The 20,469-nt window shown below is 30.5% G+C and overlaps 1 protein-coding gene across 1 annotated transcript; it reads left to right on the top strand.

Annotated features, from left to right (window-relative positions):
- The first annotated feature begins 2,265 nt into the window (after positions 1 to 2,265).
- LOC114301778 (alpha/beta-Hydrolases superfamily protein) lies at positions 2,266 to 4,933 on the top strand. The gene is made up of 2 exons (XM_028246743.2): positions 2,266 to 4,007; positions 4,114 to 4,933. The coding sequence occupies exons 1-2, from the start codon at positions 3,637 to 3,639 to the stop codon at positions 4,541 to 4,543; spliced, it is 801 nt and encodes a 266-aa protein (XP_028102544.1). The 5' UTR covers positions 2,266 to 3,636; the 3' UTR covers positions 4,544 to 4,933.
- Positions 4,934 to 20,469: the final 15,536 nt, after the last annotated feature.

The raw sequence follows: 20,469 nt of genomic DNA, 5'->3' as shown, positions 1-20,469 counted from the left end.
ACAGATGTATATATAACTTTAAAAAAAAAATTGTTTATCAACAACATATATATATATATATATATATGGAGAGAGAGAGAGAGAGAGGGGCTTCTGCAGCTCTTCCTAGTCAGGTAGCTTCACGGTCCTGTTCAGATCGATCCAGATCGGTAGCTTCACCGTCTATTCAAATCGAACCACGATTTGTTCAGATCAATCCAGATAGGTAGCTTCACGAGATCGTTCCTGGTCCGGTTCTAATCTGTGGCAACAGTGGGCTTCACGAATGGACCACGGTTCATAAATGAGACAAAGAGGAAGAAGAGAGGGCTTCACAGGCGAGACAGAAAGGGAGAAGTGAGTACGAAAGAGAGATATGAAAGAAGCACTGATATAAGAGAGATGAGAGACGTGAGAAAGAGGAAGAGAGAGAGAGTGACGAGAGACGCGGTGACAGGGGGAGAGAAAGAGAGACGAGAGATGCGATGAGACAAAGAAAGAAATGATAGTGTGATAAGGGTTTGGTTTTTATATATATATACCTAGGGGTAAAATAGTAATTTCATTTTGGGGGATAACCGGAGACGGGGCTGGGACACATATCCCCGTCCCCGGTCCGAAAATGATCGGTGATTGATTTTTAAATATCATCTCCGTCCCATTGGGAATATTTTTGAGAAAAAATCGCTCAAATCGTAGTCGGTGGGTCGGGTCCCCGTCGGGCCGGGTTCAAATTGTCATCTCCAAGTATAGGACACCCAACGTAGACTTGCTTTACTATAAAAAATTTTAAAAATAAAAAATAAAAATAAATTTAGAGAGTGAGGCCTATTTTGGCAATTGAGTTGGGTCATATCACATCTTTATTTTTTTTTATACGTTTTCTAAAAAAAAATTAAAAAAAATAATTTTTAACTTACTCTGTAAAATAGACTAATCCACTTTTAAGATTTAAACAAAATACATTATTATTATTTTTTTATTTTTATGAAATTACATTTTTTATTTTTACCAGAATTACATTAACCTCATACGCAATAAATTTTGGAAATATTTTTAAAAAGTTGTTAAAAAATTAAAAAGTTGTTATTATCTTAAAAAATAAAAGTTAAATATCACGTTAATTTTTTTATTTACAAAAATAAATTTTCAAACGTATTAATTAAAATAATATTTTTTAATATATATATATATATATATATATTTAAGGAGTGACTAATATAATTAAAAAGTCAATATAAAATGACACGTCACTCTCTCTACTATTCTATGTCTTTTTATAAAAAAATAAAAATAAAAATTAATAAAAATAATTAATTTTCAAACCAGCTTTTATCTATATTATTATTAAATGAACCCTAAATTTGGTGTAGTGAAACTTCTGCCACGTGAAAATTAGATAATAAAAAATGGTTAGCTTCTCCAAACATATTTTCATCTTGTTTTGAGTGTATTGTTTGTTTAGAGTTTTCAAAAATTAATTTTACACTCACTTTTAAAAATTCTTTTTAAGGCGGAAAAATTTGGGTTAACCGGTCGTCCTTCTAGACGTCCGACCGGTTGACCGGAATAGTACTAACTATTTTTATTTATTTATTTATTTATTTATTTTTACAATAGGCACCTGTTATTTTTTATATTTTAAAAAATTCAAACTTTTTAAAAAAATTTTGAGTTTTGAATAAAGGTTTGAGTTGTGTGTTTGGTTGTGAGTTGTAAATTTTTATATCAAATATCATATGTCATATCAAAAATTTCAAACTTAATTCAAAACTATTTTCAAAACTTCTAACCAAATAAACTTTCCACACTCAAATTATAATTTCAAAACTCATAACTCAAAATACGATTCTATTATTAAATCATAATTCAAAAACTAATGAAGCACCACTTCTCTGCACCCACACGTTTCACGGCAGTTTAACAGTCCCAGCAGTTTCAAATTTTGAAAATCAAATTTACAAATTTACTTTTCATTTTATTGTTAACTTTTCAAAGGTATTCTTCCCTTCAAACCATCAAGCCATTGAAGGTTAATTATTTTTGTTGTCTTTTTGTTCCTAAAATTGTTCACTTTAATTTTCTTAATCAAACTATTATAGTTTTTATTTTGAACCTCAATCATTTTACTAATTTTGAAAGCGATTGTTCCTCAAGTAAAAATACAAACATAAATATTGTCAGGTATGTTTTTTATACAATTTATTTTTATATTCTTGATATGTACAACATGAATTGAGTACTGTAAAGTTTTTTTCCCTTCCAATTCTCTCTCAATTTCTTTTTAATTGAACCTATTTTCTCCAATTTTCTCTCAAATTTTTTTTATTACTTTATTATGCTGTATCAATTGTGATCTTAATTCTCTTTCTGAATTTTATTTGTGATGAACCAATTCTATTCTCCATCTTTCAAAATCTTTTTTTATTTATTTTTGATACGTAGAACATTAGTGGATAATTGTACATTTTTTTTTAATGGATGAGTACTTCTTTTTGGCACCCACTCCTCTCTCAATTTTTTTATTTTATTTTATTTATTTTTGATACGTAGAACACTAGTGGATAACTATGTAGCTTTTTTTCCAACGATTGAGTACTTTTTTTTTCACCCACTTTTCTCTCTTAATTTCTCTTTTTATTTACTTATTATAGATGAATCAATTCTTTCTCTTAAAGTTTTTATTTTTTATTTGGGTTCTAGAGTTTTTTTTTTTTTTGCAAACTAAAACTGTTTTCCCAGTTTTCTCTCTCAATTTTTTTTTATCTAAATTCTTTTTCTCTCTCTCAATTTAGTTTTATTTTATTTTATTTTTCCAACTTAGTGCTGGGTACCCTTTTTTTTCCCCACCTCTCTCTCTCTCTCTCTAAATTTCTCTTTTTATTTATTTATTATGGATGAATCAATTCTTTCTCTTAAAGTCTTTATTTTTTTTTATATTTATGTTCAAGATTTTTTTTTGCAAACTGAAACTGATTTTACCAATTCTCTTTCTCAATTTTTTTAATTGAATCCATCCCCTCTCTCTCTCTCTCTCTCTCAATTTCTTTTTATTTTATTTCTTTTTTTTTTTCAACTTAGGATTGAGTAGGTTTTTTTTTCCTCTCCCACTTCTCTCTCAATTTCTCTTTTATTTATTTATTTATTATAGATGAATCAATTCGTTCTCTTAAAATTTTTATTTTTCATTTGGGTTCTACAATTTTTTTTAATTTTTTTTCCAACTAAAATTGTTTTCCTAGTTTTCTCTCAATTTTTTTAATTGAATTCTTTTTCTCTCTCTCAATTTATTTGTACTTTAATTATTTTTTTCAAAAATTATTAAAATTAAAAAGAAATATTTAAAATCTTTTCGAGACATTATTTAGATTGTTCTTAAAATAAATAATTTACTTTAAATATACTTCAAAAAACATTATTTTAATGTTATAAAAAAAAAATTGAAGGTACACACATTGCCAACCGCTAATTGTATATAAATAGGCAGCAGCCCGAACTCACGAAATACTTGGAAAAATGTCTTAAAACAAAAACACCCACAGCTCATAATCAACTCTCACAGTGTCACGCACACGCACCTACCTTCTTTCTATACATATCTATCTGTATATCTCTGCTCTGTCTCTCTCTCTCCAACAATCAAAGCCTCTGTTAAAAATGGGTCAAAGCCTCTTGGAAGCTCTGAACGTCCGGGTCATCGGCACCGGCGAGAAAACCCTCGTCCTAGCCCACGGAATGGGTACCGATCAATCGGCGTGGCAGCGCATTCTCCCCTATTTCACCCCCTACTACCGCGTCATTCTCTACGACCTCGTCTGCGCCGGCAGTGTCAACCCCGACTTTTTCGATTTCCGCCGATACACCACTCTCGACGCCTACGTCGACGACCTCCTCCACATCCTCGACTCCCACAACGTCGATCGCTGTGCCTACGTCGGCCACTCCATCTCCGCCATGATCGGAATCCTCGCCGCCATTCGCCGCCCCGAACTCTTCACCAAACTCATCCTCATCGGCGCCTCCCCAAGGTAACCAAAAAAAAAAACCCCCAAATTAAAGGAAAATCGTAAAATTAGCCCTGTTTTGGAATATTTTTGGATTTTGTACCTAATTTCGTAATTGGGTATTTCTCAGATTCTTAAATGATAGAGATTACCGTGGTGGGTTCGAGCAAGCTGAGATCGAGAAACTGTTTGCAGCAATGGAGGCCAATTACGAGGCGTGGGTCAACGGGTTCGCTCCGCTTGCGGTGGGAGCCGATGTTCCGGCGGTGGTACGAGAATTCAGCCGGACTCTGTTCAACATGAGGCCCGATATCTCGCTCTTCGTGTCTCGGACGGTATTCAACAGCGATTTGAGGGGGTACTTGGGCCTAGTTAAAGTCCCCTGTTGCATAATCCAGACAGCCCGAGACGTCTCGGTACCGGCCTCGGTGGCGGAGTATCTGAAGAACCACCTTGGAGGGCGGACCACGGTGGAGACGCTGCGGACGGAGGGCCACTTGCCTCACATGAGTGCTCCGGCGCTGCTTGCTCCGGTGCTCCGGCGAAACCTCCCACGGTGAGTCTAGTTTATATATATATTAAAAAAAAAAAAAAAAAAAATGAGACCACACGGTAAGTAAATGTGGGGACTACGTGTATTATATATGATAGGAGTGAGGCCCAAGAGCACTCTTGCTAATAAGGGTGGTGATGTTGACACCTGGCGAATAAGTTGTGGACAGGACACCAGTCCTTTTGTTTTGTGTATGGGGTTTAAAAAATCAAATGGTCTTCTTTGAGGATAAGGATCTGCACGTGATTTTCACGTGATGACGTACCCATTTTGTCTTTCCCTTTTTTTTATTTATTTATTTTTTTATGCTTCTACTTTTGTTTTCTGTACTCTTATCAGAATTTTTCCTTTTGTTTGGAAAAAGCAAAGAGAGAAAATGGGAATGATTTTGAATAAAGTTTTTGTGTACTTTGTATGTAATTTTCCACAGCCAAATGCATTGTATGAATACAAGAAACGTCGCCGCATAGGTTGAATTTTGGAGATTGATGATGGTTTATTTGAGAGAGAGAGAAGCGAATATCATGTGTGTTCGGTCCTATCGTGTCCAAATTAATGGGTAACCCCACCAATTGATGGGGGCTATCCCTAGTGAGAGATTCTCTTCCACAAAATTGCTCCATCTGATTTTTAGGATATCCAACTTGTTCTCTTCTCTAAAAATTAAATAAATAAAAGAAATTCTCGACCTTCTAACTTTTATTTTTATTTTTATTTTTATTTCAGATTCAATTAATACAATCCAATTCATTTAGAGATAATAAAATTGATCTTGTCATGATATGTAATTTACTTTTTTTATTATTGTATCATATTACAATTATAATTATGTTGAATATAAAAAATAAAATAAAATAAAATAAAAAAGCACCAAAAGTGGAGAAGCACAATCCAAAAAAAAATTAAAAATAAGACCCAAATTCAAGAGGAGAGATTTAAACTTTTAACCTCCTAATAAGATATATACATTTTAGGCAGCAGAGCAAATTAATCTCATTGGTTATAATATTTTGTATTTCTTAGTTGAGCCTTAAAAATATCATAGCCTATATGAGAGGTAAGAAAAATAATATATAAATCAACTTTTTAAATTCAATGATTTGTTAATGAGATATTTGATTGATAATTTGGGGTTGCTTGAGATGATTTAAATAAGTGTATTTTTTGAATTTTTATGAAATATGGGTTAGATTTGAAGTGATGTGGTAGAGAGGTAATGTGACTTAAATAAGATGATGTGACATAAATAGGATAGTGATTTTTTGACTTTTTAATTTTTTTAAAGGATGTCAAACCTAGCTAAAATATGGGGGAGAGAGAGAGAGGTCTTAGATATTTTAATAGATTGTCACATCATCAGATTTAAAAAGTGAGTCTAATTTTTAGATTACAATAACACTACTCATAAGAGAAACAAGTGTTTGGAAAAGCTTATAGTATGCACCCTTTTAGGGGGGTGTATGCCATATGCACCCTATCACAAATTTGATGTGATTTTATAACAAAACTTCTTACATCAATAACAAAATATATAATTTCACAACAAATTGGTATAACAAAAAATATTGTAACCAAGTTACAAACTTTTGCAACACTAATGACAAAAATTTGAACATTTTGTTATGTTAATTTATAGTGAAATTATGTATTTTGAAATTAATGTTATAAAATTTTGTGGTTACATTAAATTTATAGTAGGGTGCATATAGGATTTCCCTAAATGTTTTGGTTTGAAGTGTAACAAATGCGAATTTGGGGGGACTGTTGTGCTATGGACACAACAATCATTGTTGTGCAGCCAATGGGCTCATTTATGAGTCTATTTTAATGATCCAAAATATTTATAGTTTAGAGTATATCAAGTAGAACATATCTGTAAAAAAATTAAGTTAATCGGATATCGTTAACCTTTTCATCCGCTCACATTTGTATTTACAAAAATAAATAACAATTGTGATTTTATGGCATGTTTGATTGGGTGGATTAGAGCATGAGATTTGGATTATTAATCCGTGTGGCCAATTATCCTATGTTTGTTTTAACATTTTGGTTTAAGATTATTAATCCTGGATAATTAATCCAACAAAATTGTAGGATTATTAATAATGGGGTAGGGGTGGGACTATTAATCCAATGGATGTTAATCCAATTGGATAATGAATACCACACTAATTTAATAGGATTATTAATATTTCATTATTAGTCTTGTGAATCAAACATGACCTTAAAGTATTAAAATGAATACAAATGTGAGTGGATGAAAGATTTAACGATATGCGATTAATTTGATTTTTTATAGGTATGTTCTACTCGATATATTATAAAATGTGAACAGTTTCGATTATTAAAATAAGCCTCGAAATAGATCTATTTAACTGCGCAAGAGTGATTACTATGCTTTGGCACAACAACCCCCCAAATCCAACAAATGCAAGTTATTATTTTTCTCACACTATTACTGAATTAGACTAAATTAACGTAATTATGAAAATTGAAGTGTACGAATGAAAAAAATTAAAAATTTAGAACCACCCCAAATCCAACAAATGCAAGTTATTATTTTTCTCACACTATTACTGAATTAGACTAAATTAACGTAATTATGAAAATTGAAGTGTACGAATGAAAAAAATTAAAAATTTAGATGACATCTATTATATAAGAGAAATGGTCTTTTTAACCCATAAACTTTGTGGAAGCTCTATTATTTCAATCATAATTTCTTAATTTTTTGATTAAAAAATAAATTTAAATAATTGAGAAAATCTCTATTGGTTAACTTTTATTTGATAATCTCACATCAAGAAAAAAAGAAAAAAAAAGAAAAAAGAGTTGTTTCTCTCATATAAAGGGAATCTTATACTCTTATCTCTATTTAGTGAAGAGTCTTGTGAGAGTTTCAATATCTCAACAAAAATTCTCAATTCACACAGTTTTAGTGCTCAGATTTCAACTTTCGAATGAAACCATGCTCTATCATTGATATCTAAACAATTAATTTTTATTCAGAAATTAATATTCTAATATTATTTTTGTTCAAAAATTGACATTTGAACGACAAAAATATCGTAAACTAAAACAAAGTGTAGTGTGCAAATAAAAGCTGCCAAAACAACTATGCATGATGTTTAACAGGATTGTCTACCAAAATTGCCCATGTGTTTGTTGTTCTTCTGATAATATTAAAATAAATAAAGTATACAAACCTATTTGAATCCAAGTTCTGTTTTTGTAATAAAAATCATAGAATAGTAGTTGGTTTTCATTTTTCAAAAGCCATATGGGATGCACTGAAATCACTAGCATAAAAATTCATAATTTTGTGTTGATCTTTATATGTTTCTAACATCCTGAATTGAAGAAAACCTAATCTATATATTATATAAGGAAAGTGGAATTTTTAGTGTGGAACTTTAATATCTCATACTAATTTTCTTGACTCTATTGACTAGCTTTTATTTGATAATTTCACATCGGAAAAATAATGAAAAAAATGAATTGTTTTATTCATATAAAGTGAATCTTATACTTCCATCCTATTTAGTGAGGAGTCTTGTGAGAGTTTGTATTTTACAATTCCACATAGTTTTTATTTTTAAAATAATTTTGTATGAGATTTTGAAATTCTCATAATATTTAACTTTAAAATAATTGCAATCCCACATTGAGAAAAGAAAGAAAAAATGAGTTGTTTCACTTATATAAAATGTTACAATCTCACATCAGGAAACGAAGGAAAAAGTGAATTGTTTCACTTATATAAAGTGAATCTTATATTACTATTTATGTAAGGAAAATAAAATGTTTAGTGAGATGCCCTATAATCAATACTAATTTTTTTTATATTTATTTTCTTAATTTTAAACAATTAAGAAAATCTTCATTGGTTAACTTCCATTTAACTTTTATTTTATAATCTCACATAAATGTTTTGATTTTAAAAATAATTTTGTATGATATTTTGAAACTCTCATGATATTTAACTTTAAAATAATTACAATCTCACATCGAGAAAAGAATTATAAAGTGAGTTGTTTCACTTATATAAAGTGAATCTTATACTCTCATTTATTATTATAGTATTGTGCATATTTCAGTTCAAGATGGTTTAAATTTTAAAATAAAATTTAAAGGTTTTAATAAATTAATTTTGTTGTAAATTGGTTGGTCTTTTAACTTAGCCGATTAGGTTGAATCGTTTTCAGTTTGACTGATTCACTAGTGCTTAGATTTGTTTGATTTGAAATAAATTAAGATTGACCTTATTAAAAATTGAACAACTGAGATTGCTTGATTAGAAATGAATTTCCCATCCAAACAATTGTTAATTTTTATTTTGCAATCCCACATCAGGAAAATGAGGAAAAAAAAGAGTTATTTCACTATATAAACCTTATGCTCCTATTTAATATTGTAGTGCTATGTATATTTTAGTTCAAGATAGTTTAAATTTTAAAATTAAAATAAAATTTCAAAGTTTTAATTAATGAATTTTTGTATAAGTTTGGTGGTTCTTTGACTTAGCCGATAGGGTGAACCGTTTCGGTTTGACTGATTCGTTGGTTTAACTGCAATTTTAGCAAAATATATTGGTTAAATTTGTTTGATTCGAAATAAATTAAAGATTGACCTAATTAAAGATTAAGCGGCTAAAATTGTTTGATTCAAAATAAACTTCTCGCTCAAACAATTGTTAACTTTTAAACAATTAAGAAAACCCTCATTGATTAGCTTTTATTTAACTTTTATTTTATAATCTCATATCAAGGAAAAAATGAATTGTTTCGTTTACATAAAGTATATCTTATACTCCTATTTATATAAGCAAAATGAGATTTTTAGTGAGAAATCTTATTATCAATATCTCATATTAATTTTTTTAATTTTCTTAATTTTAAACAATGAAGAAAATCGTGATTGACTAACTTCCATTTAACTTCTATTTTATAAAATATAAAAAAAAATTAAATATAATTATCAGATTTTTATTAAATGATATATTATTTTATCCGGTGCATAGTACGGGCGATATGCTAATTAAAAAATTAAAGTAAAGTTGAAGGGTCAAAACGAAAAATTACCCATACTAGATAATAAAAAGAAATTGAAAAATAAGAAAAAGTCATATCATTTGAAATGGCTGTAGTACAACAGTGTTATGCAAAAAAGAGAATGTAACTTTTTTTTTTTTTTTAAGAACGGTAAAAAGAATATGTAATTAATTGGCAGTTTTTGTAATTTCAATACTTATGTTCTATACCATAAAAAATAGTCATAACACTTCCAATTCTGAAAATCAAATCTTCTGTGTTACCAACTGGGATTTTACAAGTTAGTCAAAACCTTTATATTGTTGTTTTGTTTATTTATTTATTTATTTTACATTGGTGAAGCATTTTATAGTTCAGAAATGCTTTTAGGGTTTGCCCAACCTTTTGGTGATTGAGGCCGTTAATGTTAATTATTTAAATATATTCAATTTATTTGTGTTTCGAAATTCGAACAAGAAAATAAGGAGTCAAACAAAAATTAAACTAGAATAACTTGTTTCCATTTGCAGTTCTAAATTAATTTCATAAGCAGATATGAAAAGGTCTGTGGCCCAACGGGCTCTTGGAAAGGTTATTTGATTGGTCCTCATTCTCATTAGCAGGGTTTTGGGCCCATGATTTTAAACCCAGTAATGGACTTTTGGGTTCGATGTGAGTCCAAACTATTTATGCCCCAAATTTTTAATTTTGAGTAATTAAGAACACACATATATATATATATATATATATATATATATTTTTAATAGAGTCATGATAGAGACCCCTCTAATCACCACCCCCCACAGACACGTGGCGGGTGGTAATTGAAGGAGCAGAAAAAAAAAAGAAAAGAAAAAAAAATGTAACCAATAAAAGAGAGAGAGGGTCAAAAGGGGCATGAAACATTTTTGTTTTTAATACATATGTGCAACATGCACAGAATTCATTCACATAATGATATCTATGTAAATAGTTTTACTATTTTTAATAATTCTACACTTATTATATTTTTATTTATATTTGGCATATCGTTCCACATGTCACTATCACAATTGTTGCATATTAATGCAAAAGAAAACTAATGCAATAATGGTTATGATTGTTTTGTGTCATATGAAATAATTAGTGTATATCCGTGTCTAAAGGTACGATCCAGATAATAATGTGACCAAATTGTAATTAAATATAAAATTATTAAATTAAAAGATAATTTATCCCATTTGTTGCCCAAAACTTGAAGTCAAAATATGAATGAAGGTCAAGTTAGTTTTGAAAAGATTTTTTATTAAAAAATATTTTTGGTTGTATATTTTGAAAATAAATATTTCCCAATCAACTATTTAAAGTACGGCAAGTAACGCAATCATAAACATTTCATTTTTATTAAAAAAAATTTATGACTCTAAAGTATAAACTTCATATCAATGCAAACATTAAAAATAAAAGCACCCTTGCTATGCAAGTTAATAAAAAATTGTAAAGACAAAACAAAACATACAAACCAAGGTATTGTACATTTGTTAACACTCTATAATTCAAAAAAAATTACACCAAACAACGCACACCGGCCAGTATTTTGCAATTAAAAAAAAAACAAATTAAAATTAAATACCAACCAACGCACACCAGCTATTGCTCTGCAATCTAAGAAAATTAAAATTGAAATGTACACCAACCAGTACTCTGCAATCTAAAACAATTAATTTAAATACCAAGCAATGTACACCTATTGGTGGTATTGCTGCAAATCAGATTGTAATAGTTCTTTGCAAATTATAAACCTGAAACCACGTGAGAAAAATCTAGGAAAAATAATAATAATTTAACTTGCCTACAAACAATGTGACATGAGAAAAATGTACTCCCAACACAACCTGACATCAACCAAAAACCTACAAATGTTATGAAAACTTTCAGATATAACTAATTAAGTTGAGAAACAACTAATATACCTAAGCAGTTCAATATAAAGCTAGACATTGGGTCATTGAGCAATTAAAAATATTTTTTGATTAATGCTAAATCACTTGTACATCCATGAAAATACTAAATCACTTGTACATCCATGAAAAATATTAAATCACTTGTACAAAAAATAACAACCTTACAAAAAAGTAGCAACCATACATAGCAGTCAAATTTTTTTTTCTAAATCACTTGTACATCTTTTGAGAATTTAAAACGAATAGCAAAAGGTCAACTCGTCTCTTCACTTTTCGAAATAAAACCATTGATAGCAAAATCGATAATAAAATCTAAAAATTAATAGGAAAATTGCAAATCAATAGTAAAGCTTATCAACTTTAATAATTTAAGTGATAAAGTTTCCCATGATTTTGTAATTTTTTTTGGTCTTACCACTGATTTGCAATTTTTCCTAAATTAATTCCAGTAATTAAGTGTCACGGATAGAAAATACTTAATGGGTTACAATCAAGTTGCGAAGAAATAAAAATATAAAAAAAAAATGACTTACCTTGCAATTTTCGTAAGCAATCTTGGTGAAAATTCTACAAAGATATTAAGATCTTTTTATCCCCAATCAAGCACGAGTCATTCGCTATTTTAATTCATTTTTATATAAGACAATTAGCGAATGACTTGTGCCTAAAAACATTCCAAAAGGAAAGGGAAAAAACAAATCTAAGCATGCTTTCTATCAATTCTTGCATACCGTATCTCATGAATTGTTTGTATGATTTCAAATAAATATATCAAATGGGTTATGAGTTCGAAAACAATTATGATTAAAAATTAATACTATAATTGCTAAAAAAAGAGCAATCAATAGACTATGCTCAATTAAGCGGTCCTAAGCAAAAACAGTAATTTTCATTAGATCACGCAAACACAAAATAGATAAAAATCTGCTCAACAAATAAAAGTCGATAGAAAATGAGATTAGAAGAAAACTAAAAAGTTAATTGGAAAGTAATTTGAAAATTCAGCATTACTCAATTTTCCTTTCAAAATGATACCAAAATTAAAATTAGGCAATTCCATCAGCCAAACTCCTCTTAGTTAAAGTAGATAGCATAATAATAAGAAAACAAACAAAAAATCAATAACTACGGACCTCTAAAATAAAATAAAATAAATAACTATGAATTAAAATATATGAACAAAAAAAATTGAAGTCGCTCTTTCTGTTTAGGTTAAAAATCTGTCATAGTGTTAAGCTTTTCTCTCATTCTACCTTTAAAACCTACCAAAGAAAACATTGAAATCAATTATTTTACAAAACTATCAACATATATGCACCAAAAGTCACAAATAATCACATACCAATAAATTGAGTCCTTAAACAATAAATGAGCTACATATACCTATAATAAAAAAAACTACACAATCCCAAAGAAATGAACCGTCAAGATCAAACATAGATCATACCCACATGTCAAGAGAAAATGAATGGGATAAAATGCAGATGGTTAAAGAGAGGAGAGATGGATAAAGGTTTGTGGAGTGAGCTTTGAAATGAAGCAAGATACAAAAAATTGAGAGATCTTTAAACGTGGAATTTATCAACAAACATGACACATTTGAGAGGGAATTTAAAGGTGAAAAAACAATCTCTCACCATTTGATCTTAGAAAGAAATAATCAGTCTTACCAAAATATTCAAGATACTTTAAAAAAGCTGCCTTCTTGATCTTAGCTGTATGAGATCCGACAAAATGTTTAAAATTGATCTTTACCATCTAAAATGATACATGAGACAACTGTCCAATCTCTCTACTTAGACAATGATATAAAGTGTAGAACAATGTAATAACAATGATTCCTAAATTTTGAAATTTACAAAGTTTCACAATTCAAGTGATGACAAAACAGAGTTATATTCTTCATCCAAGTACATCATCACTTATGGTTATCTATTCAAGGCTCTAAAGCTCTAAGCAACATGATCATGATTATCACCATCTTGCTCTTGCTTCCACTGGCCTGTGAGAAATTAATTCAAATTGTGAAAGTTAGGTTAGTAACTTGATAGACAGAAAGTAGCATGCTACATAAAAGAGAATTGATATAATACATGATTCAATGTTGAGATATCTACAACACAGTATAATAACTTCAAACTCTCTTGCAAATGCCAACATCACTGTTTAAAGCACTGCAGCTATTATGGTCAATTAAAACCTGTCATTCCATGTTCAAGTGAATAGACATGCGTCTGCACTATTAAAGTAGATAAGTGAATAGAAAGAAAACAATAGCATAGAGAGTGAAATTGAGAATGACAACAAATCATACAAACCTCCAAACTGTAACTACCTAAAAACCTATTGTAGTGAAAACATCATGTTTGATACGATAAGAAAAAGAAAACAACCAAAGAAAAAGCAAAATTCAATACTAAAACCATGATATAAAACAAAATTCAGTTGATAGTGGAAGGTAATCTTGTAAGAGAAAAATAATCCAAGTACCTACTAATTTGTGTATTTTTTCCCAATGCAAGAGTCTAGGCTATTCCTACACTCTTCTAACTCATTGAGAGTATTGTTCAATGGAAAGCCAAAAAAGGAATGTGAGACATGTATTTCATAGAAAAGACAAGTTATATGACTGACCAAATATCTAAAAAAAACGTTATAATTTTACCTTATTTATTTTTATGCCTACACATCATGACTAAACAATGGATAAGAATTTTTTAAGATTGTAAACCGACAAATAATTAAATTTAAATTTATAAAATGAGTATGAAAAAAAAAATTAAAAAGCAATTAAAGTTTACCTTGTGTTTAATATTCATTTTTGGATGAATATGTTGCTTTGAGTTCCTATCAAGAAAACAAACCAGTTGGAAACAATGTTAATTATAAAGGTTAAAAAATACAAAATAAAAATAAAAGAGAGACGAAGGACAATATAATATTTTAATTAAGATCCAAAAATATACATGATCCTCTAGCCAGAAAATTCAAATCATATTAAATAAACCCTCCAACGAAGCTTAACAATTAAATCATGAATTTACTTTATAACTATAACTCATGCCTCAATTTGGAAGTGCTCACACTAGTAAATAAAATATTACAAACTTTAAACTATTGTGAATTTTTTCAAAGAAAATGAGTATCAAAACTAACATATTCTTATAGATTCATATCCAACCAACAGTGGTAGAGTATTTAGAATGAACAAGGAAAAAGATTAAAAAAGAAAGATTACTTTAGGAACATGACATATTTTAAAAAATTATTTAGGGACATAAAGTCTAGATTGGAGTATTTAGGAACATGACATATTTTCATAGTACATATCGTGGAAAAAAATAGAAAATTTAAAATTTTCTTGGCAAAAGTGTCACCCTTCAAAAATATATAAAAACAACGTCCAAATAGTACACATTAAAATCCATGTAAACTACTAAGATAACTGTGGAACATAAAATTTTATAATATTCATGTGAGTTTACCACTTGGATGCTATTTAGGATAAAGATGAAAGAGAAATGCGCCTATTTTGTGAAATGGGCACTAAAGGTAAATGCACTTATTTCTCAACTTTCAATTTTTATGTTCAATTTTTTTAAACTTATTTAATTTATTTATGTTTTATAAGTAGAAATTGCAACAAAATACTTTGAGTCTAGCATAAATTTTTAAAATAAAAAAGGAAAAATTATAGGTAGCCTTTTAGAAAATATTACATTTTTATATTCAACTAAGATCGAAAAAACAAAAACGAAAGACTTTTTTATTTTTAATGAACCTTTTAGAAGATTTTTTTCAATTTTTTTGTTTTGTTTGTTTATTATATTTTTTTTTAGATCTAATAGATTGACTTGAAAAGTAAATTTTTTCTACACAAATTTTTTTTAAAAAAAAAATACTAAAAGGAAAAACTCTATTTTTTTTTTTTTGCTAGTCCCAAACTCACCAAGAATGGATCTACATTTTACCTCACACCTTTTGGATAACTACATTTAGAGAGTTCTAAAAGCTAGGCAAACTAATTTCATGAGTAGCAATTGTTGTTGGAGTACACATATTAGGTAAAGTTGTGAGATAAAATTAAAAAGTAAAATTATTTTATATATACTTTTGTTAATTGAAATGCAGTGTTAGAGTTACTCTAAAAAGTAAAAAACTTTGTTGATTTACAAACCAAATCAGAACTAAACCACATCACATTCAAGCAATTTCTTCCAAAAAGAGAAACAGAGATGTAATGTGAGATGTATATAAAGCAAGTAAAAGGGAGTGAGGCAGTGCTTACCATCAAGATGTGGTTAAAGAGGAGGAAGAGCTGCGGAAGCATAGATGCTGTAGAGAGAGAAGATGAACAAAACAGAACATAGAGAGAGAAACAGAGCCATTTGCTGATGCTGTAGTGTAGCTGTGTATTGAAATGAGGAAAGAGAAGAGAGTGAGCTATATCTATATATTAGTGTATGCCCGTGCCTAATGTTAAAATCAAAACATAATTGAAATTTATACGTATCATGTTGAAATTTGTAAATTTATGTCATTTTTTGATAAAGATACTAAAGAATATATATATTGAAATTTTGTATAGTTTGTGTCATTTTTTCCACTTTCTTAATTCTAGTGGTAATAGAAGGCTCCTCAAAAGGGCATAAAAATTCTATCAGTTAATTCTTTCACTTGTTAACTAAGACAATTTCTTGCCACGTAAGACAAATTCAAAAACCTTCTTTCCATATTAAGTGCCTATTTAAAAAACCTTGGTCTGAATTGGGCCTAGACTTTTGTAAGCTATTTAAGTGCCTCTTTTTGAATAGCTGAAACAAACATTAAGGGTTGATAGTGAAACAACCTTCTTCTTCACTTATGAGGTACCATTATGCATAATCATCCAATTAAAAGTATAAAACAGATTTAAACTGTTTCAAGCATAAAGTAAGTTTATGCCACCACTCATTACTCCAAGATGACTAACTAATAACATAGATAGTCTACTGAATTAATGTAGTTCCAAAACCAAATATTTGAAGAAAAATCAAAACGGTCAATTGGCTAAAAACTAACTTTTGTTACTCTAGACCTCTTTACTGTTTTTTTTTTTAACAAATTCTTTCTAGACCTCATTGAGCCAATCTCAGCATTGTTTAACTGGCAAAGCTGAAAGCATAATTTGTTTTATTTTTTATCAGAACTTACAATCCTCACTCTAAAAGTAAAATAAAAAATGAAAGGGAAAAAGAGAGAGGAAATAATAGGCTTAGCTCCTGTAAAAAATAACAGACGGTTTTCACCCAATGAAACAAAAATATATTGAGTTAAGAGTCACAGGAGTAAAGGGAAGAAGAAGAAAAAAAATTGACTCTAACCCATCTAATCAAAAATTTAATTTATTATAACCACGTTTTTTGGTCACATCTATTTTAAAATGAATATACAATTGTGCTTACAGTGTCTAAGTTTTAAAATTAAAATTTTAATTGATTATAAGTACTGGTAGAGTTATAGGATGTGAAAAAAGTAATAGACAAAGTTATTATATTGAATCAATATAATCTAAATTTCTCTTCAACTCCCAAAATCACCTATCAAGAAGAAAAATTCCAATAAAAAGAAACTCAATAAATAAACTTCTAAAATTGTGAAGAAAAAAAAATGCTCACTTGTTAAATGGGCCGTTGTGCCATTGCTCTCCATTTCTTGAAACATTCACTAATAGACCCATACAACACTTCCATTCATTATCTAACTTGAAATTTTCAAGTCTAATCAAAACAAACTAAAACATCTTGTTTTGAAAATCAAACATAAAGGCATTCTAAACAATGCTAATTTTTAAAATTACAATAAAAATTATCACAATGATTATCATCAAAATAGTATGATATTCAAAAATTAAAATAGAAGACATAAATTATTAGCATAAAAAAATCAAGTATTCGCTTTTCTTGGTTCTTGTTTCTCTACCGTCTCTGAACAAAAAACATAAACTGCATCTAGCTAATAATCCAGAAGATAGCCAACATATAAATGAAGCCTAGCTAGTAAAAACTTAAGATTCTTAATTTTCACAACATGTAAAATGAAGCCAAGTTAAACAATAGAATAGCAACAAATTATTGACAAATCCATCAATGGAAGGTAGACCAATTACCTAATCAACTATTGTAGCAAACAAAGCCATAACAACTTTTTATGAGCAAATCAAACACAACTTCAAGCCAAGGCATATGTACCTGAAGCAAAAGGAAGAATAAAAAATATAAGTAAGCAAGCTCCATTATCCATTATCCATTATCTAAAATCAACTTCCTAAAAATTGCCCACTGTTTATTATTAAAAATAAGATCTAACTCCAATTAATCTTACCAAATATCCAAGGCATGTATCATTCACTGTTTGGGGGGAATGTAGAATAAACTATGATGGATTCACTCACTATTTTCTTTTTTTTGTGTGTGATGTAGAATAAACTATAAGATAACTTTGATCAATTAGGACATTCACATCACCAGCACTAAGTGCATTCAAGCATAGTTAATCAAATTCTCTGTAGGAAAGGTTGTTTAGCCATTTACTTGGGTTGATAGATTTACTCACTATTTGAACAAAAAAAAAGTATAATTATATTAGAAAGTAAACCATTTTAATTGAGGCATTTTACAGAACATCCAAAATTTGACCATCAAAAACAACCGTCACAACTTTCTAGCAAAATTTACAATTAGTTACCTGACCAAAGGTAATGTTGAAGAAGATAACCAACAATTCTATGGCAAAATTGAATGCTTATGTGTCAAGAAAATTTTATAGGTGTTAGAAAAGTGAATCTGAAAGGTATAGAATTTAGAAAAGTGAATCTGAAAGGTTCAGCTAAATGCAAGTAAAGAAATTATGTCTATTCCTAACAAAGAAAAAATATACACAACATCATTGCAACTTAAGCCTAAACTTAGAAAACCCACATAGAAAAACAACCACATAAAAAAATCAAGAGAAGAATAATATTGGTAGTTGGATGATTCCCATTATCCAAAAGGAAGTTAAAAAATTATTGGGATGATTCCCAATTCTCCAAAAAATAAAACCGAAAACAAAAAGTGCCTACTAAATTCCATCAACTGGATTTGTTGTCTGTAAGTTCCATCAACTGGATTTAGAGGATACCATCAACTGGATTTAGAAGATGATTCTCATTATCCTTTTAGTTTTTAAAGCATCGAATATGTTGAATAATTCCATTTTAAAAAATTTAATATTATTTTATTATAGCTGGTTATGGCTGGTAGGTTATTGCTCCCCCGTGACTATAATGGGGCCATGCATATTATATTAAATTGATTTAATGGAATAAAAAGGGTGACGCAACAATACCAAACCCTCGATTATCAACTTCACATCTCCAGACCCACTCAACAAAACTTCACATCTCCAAATAAAAATTGAGTAAATTATCAAATTGAATGGTTACTGAGAGTGTAATTTTTGGGAAAGAATTGGGCCGAGCTGTGAGTTGGGCCCTGCGGCCCAAAGCGTAAAGGAATCGGTAAGAAGCCGTAATGTTATTTCGGCCCAGTAGAGGTATAGATACTCCGGCCCAAAAGAAGTGAAGTTATTCCGGCCCAGGATAGGTGTGGTTATTCCGGTTCGAGAATGTGTAAAGCAACTCCGGTCCGGTGGCAGTTCGAAGTGAGTCCGGCCTTGCATTTAGTCCGGTCGTGACATATTATGGTTAGGTCGGTCAGAACTTGCCACTTGGAAGTTTGATCTAAACACACCATGGTTGAACAGGGGAAAACCGAGATAAGGAGTTTGAGGAAAAGACCGAGCTAAGGACAGTTCGGCCTTCTCTGTGGCTCTGCGTAGCCAAGCTTATTTGGGTCATATAGTAGTTCGGCCAAAGTAAAAACCATCCCACTTGGTTTAAGCAGTGGGGGGGGTGTAAAAGGATAAGCATTATCCTTAGGAGTATGAATCCTAGGAGGACTCTGAATGGAGAAATAAAAGTCCTACTAGGATTATGCCACTCGAAACCTATAAAAGCTCACAAGCACCACCTTGGAGGAGGTAATTGAACACAATTCTTTCTAAGAACATAAAAATTTGTCTATTTGTCAAGCTTACTGACTTAGGCATCGAAGAGGTTTCCGGTACACACCCGCCGGCTAGCTCACGTTTGTGTTTTCAGGTAATAAAGCGACGTCGTACGGAGGAGCGTGGACTTGGTCAACAGGATTATACGAGGAGAATTATTTCCTCCCCGTACAATTGGCGCCGTCTGTGGGAACATACAGACAAGAACAAAAACCTCTTGACTAAGCTTCTCCTTTTTTCAATCAATGGCACACATTGAAGAACTACCGCAGTCCGCCGTTGATGGGCTAACTCCAGACGGGGGCGCAAGGCGAGAAGGATTACCCTCAGTCCCTCCTATGGCAGATCTGGAGCCCCAACATCATAACTCCAGGAGGAGTGGCAGGGGAAGGCGGAATAACAGCCCTCGTCACTCTCAAAGTCCTGACAGGCAAAGGAGGAGGATTGATCCTCAAGCCCTGGAAGATCGCGTGAAGGAGCAAGATGAACTAATTCGGAAGATGGCGGCGGACATGGAGGCTTTGAAACGCCAGATGAAGACTAAATATGTGGCGATAGGAGACGGGCGCAAGCACAAGACGCCCCCTCGCCACTCAGAGAATCATAGTAGGAATACTACACCCTCCCAAGGAGAGAGCAGAAGCCTCAGGACAGGCGACACTCATTTCTTATCTTCCAGGACTCGTCACTCCAGGTCTGAGAGGACGAGATCCGAAAAATCATACACTGAAGGAAGCACGTATTGGCCTTCACATTCACAGCAAACCAGATCTACACAAACAGAGCTGCCAGGTCATCCGACTTACGAACCGTGCTCGAAGAAAAAGCACGATGCAAGGAGGATGCCAGGGCAAGGGATCCACATCGAGTCT

This window comes from Camellia sinensis, chromosome 3 (genome assembly GCF_055761805.1).
Source record: "Camellia sinensis isolate YWXY chromosome 3, ASM5576180v1, whole genome shotgun sequence".
Classification (NCBI taxonomy): Eukaryota; Viridiplantae; Streptophyta; class Magnoliopsida; order Ericales; family Theaceae; genus Camellia; species Camellia sinensis.
The sequence above is the reverse complement of the archived record's forward strand: the minus strand, read 5'-3'. Positions and strand labels throughout refer to the sequence as shown.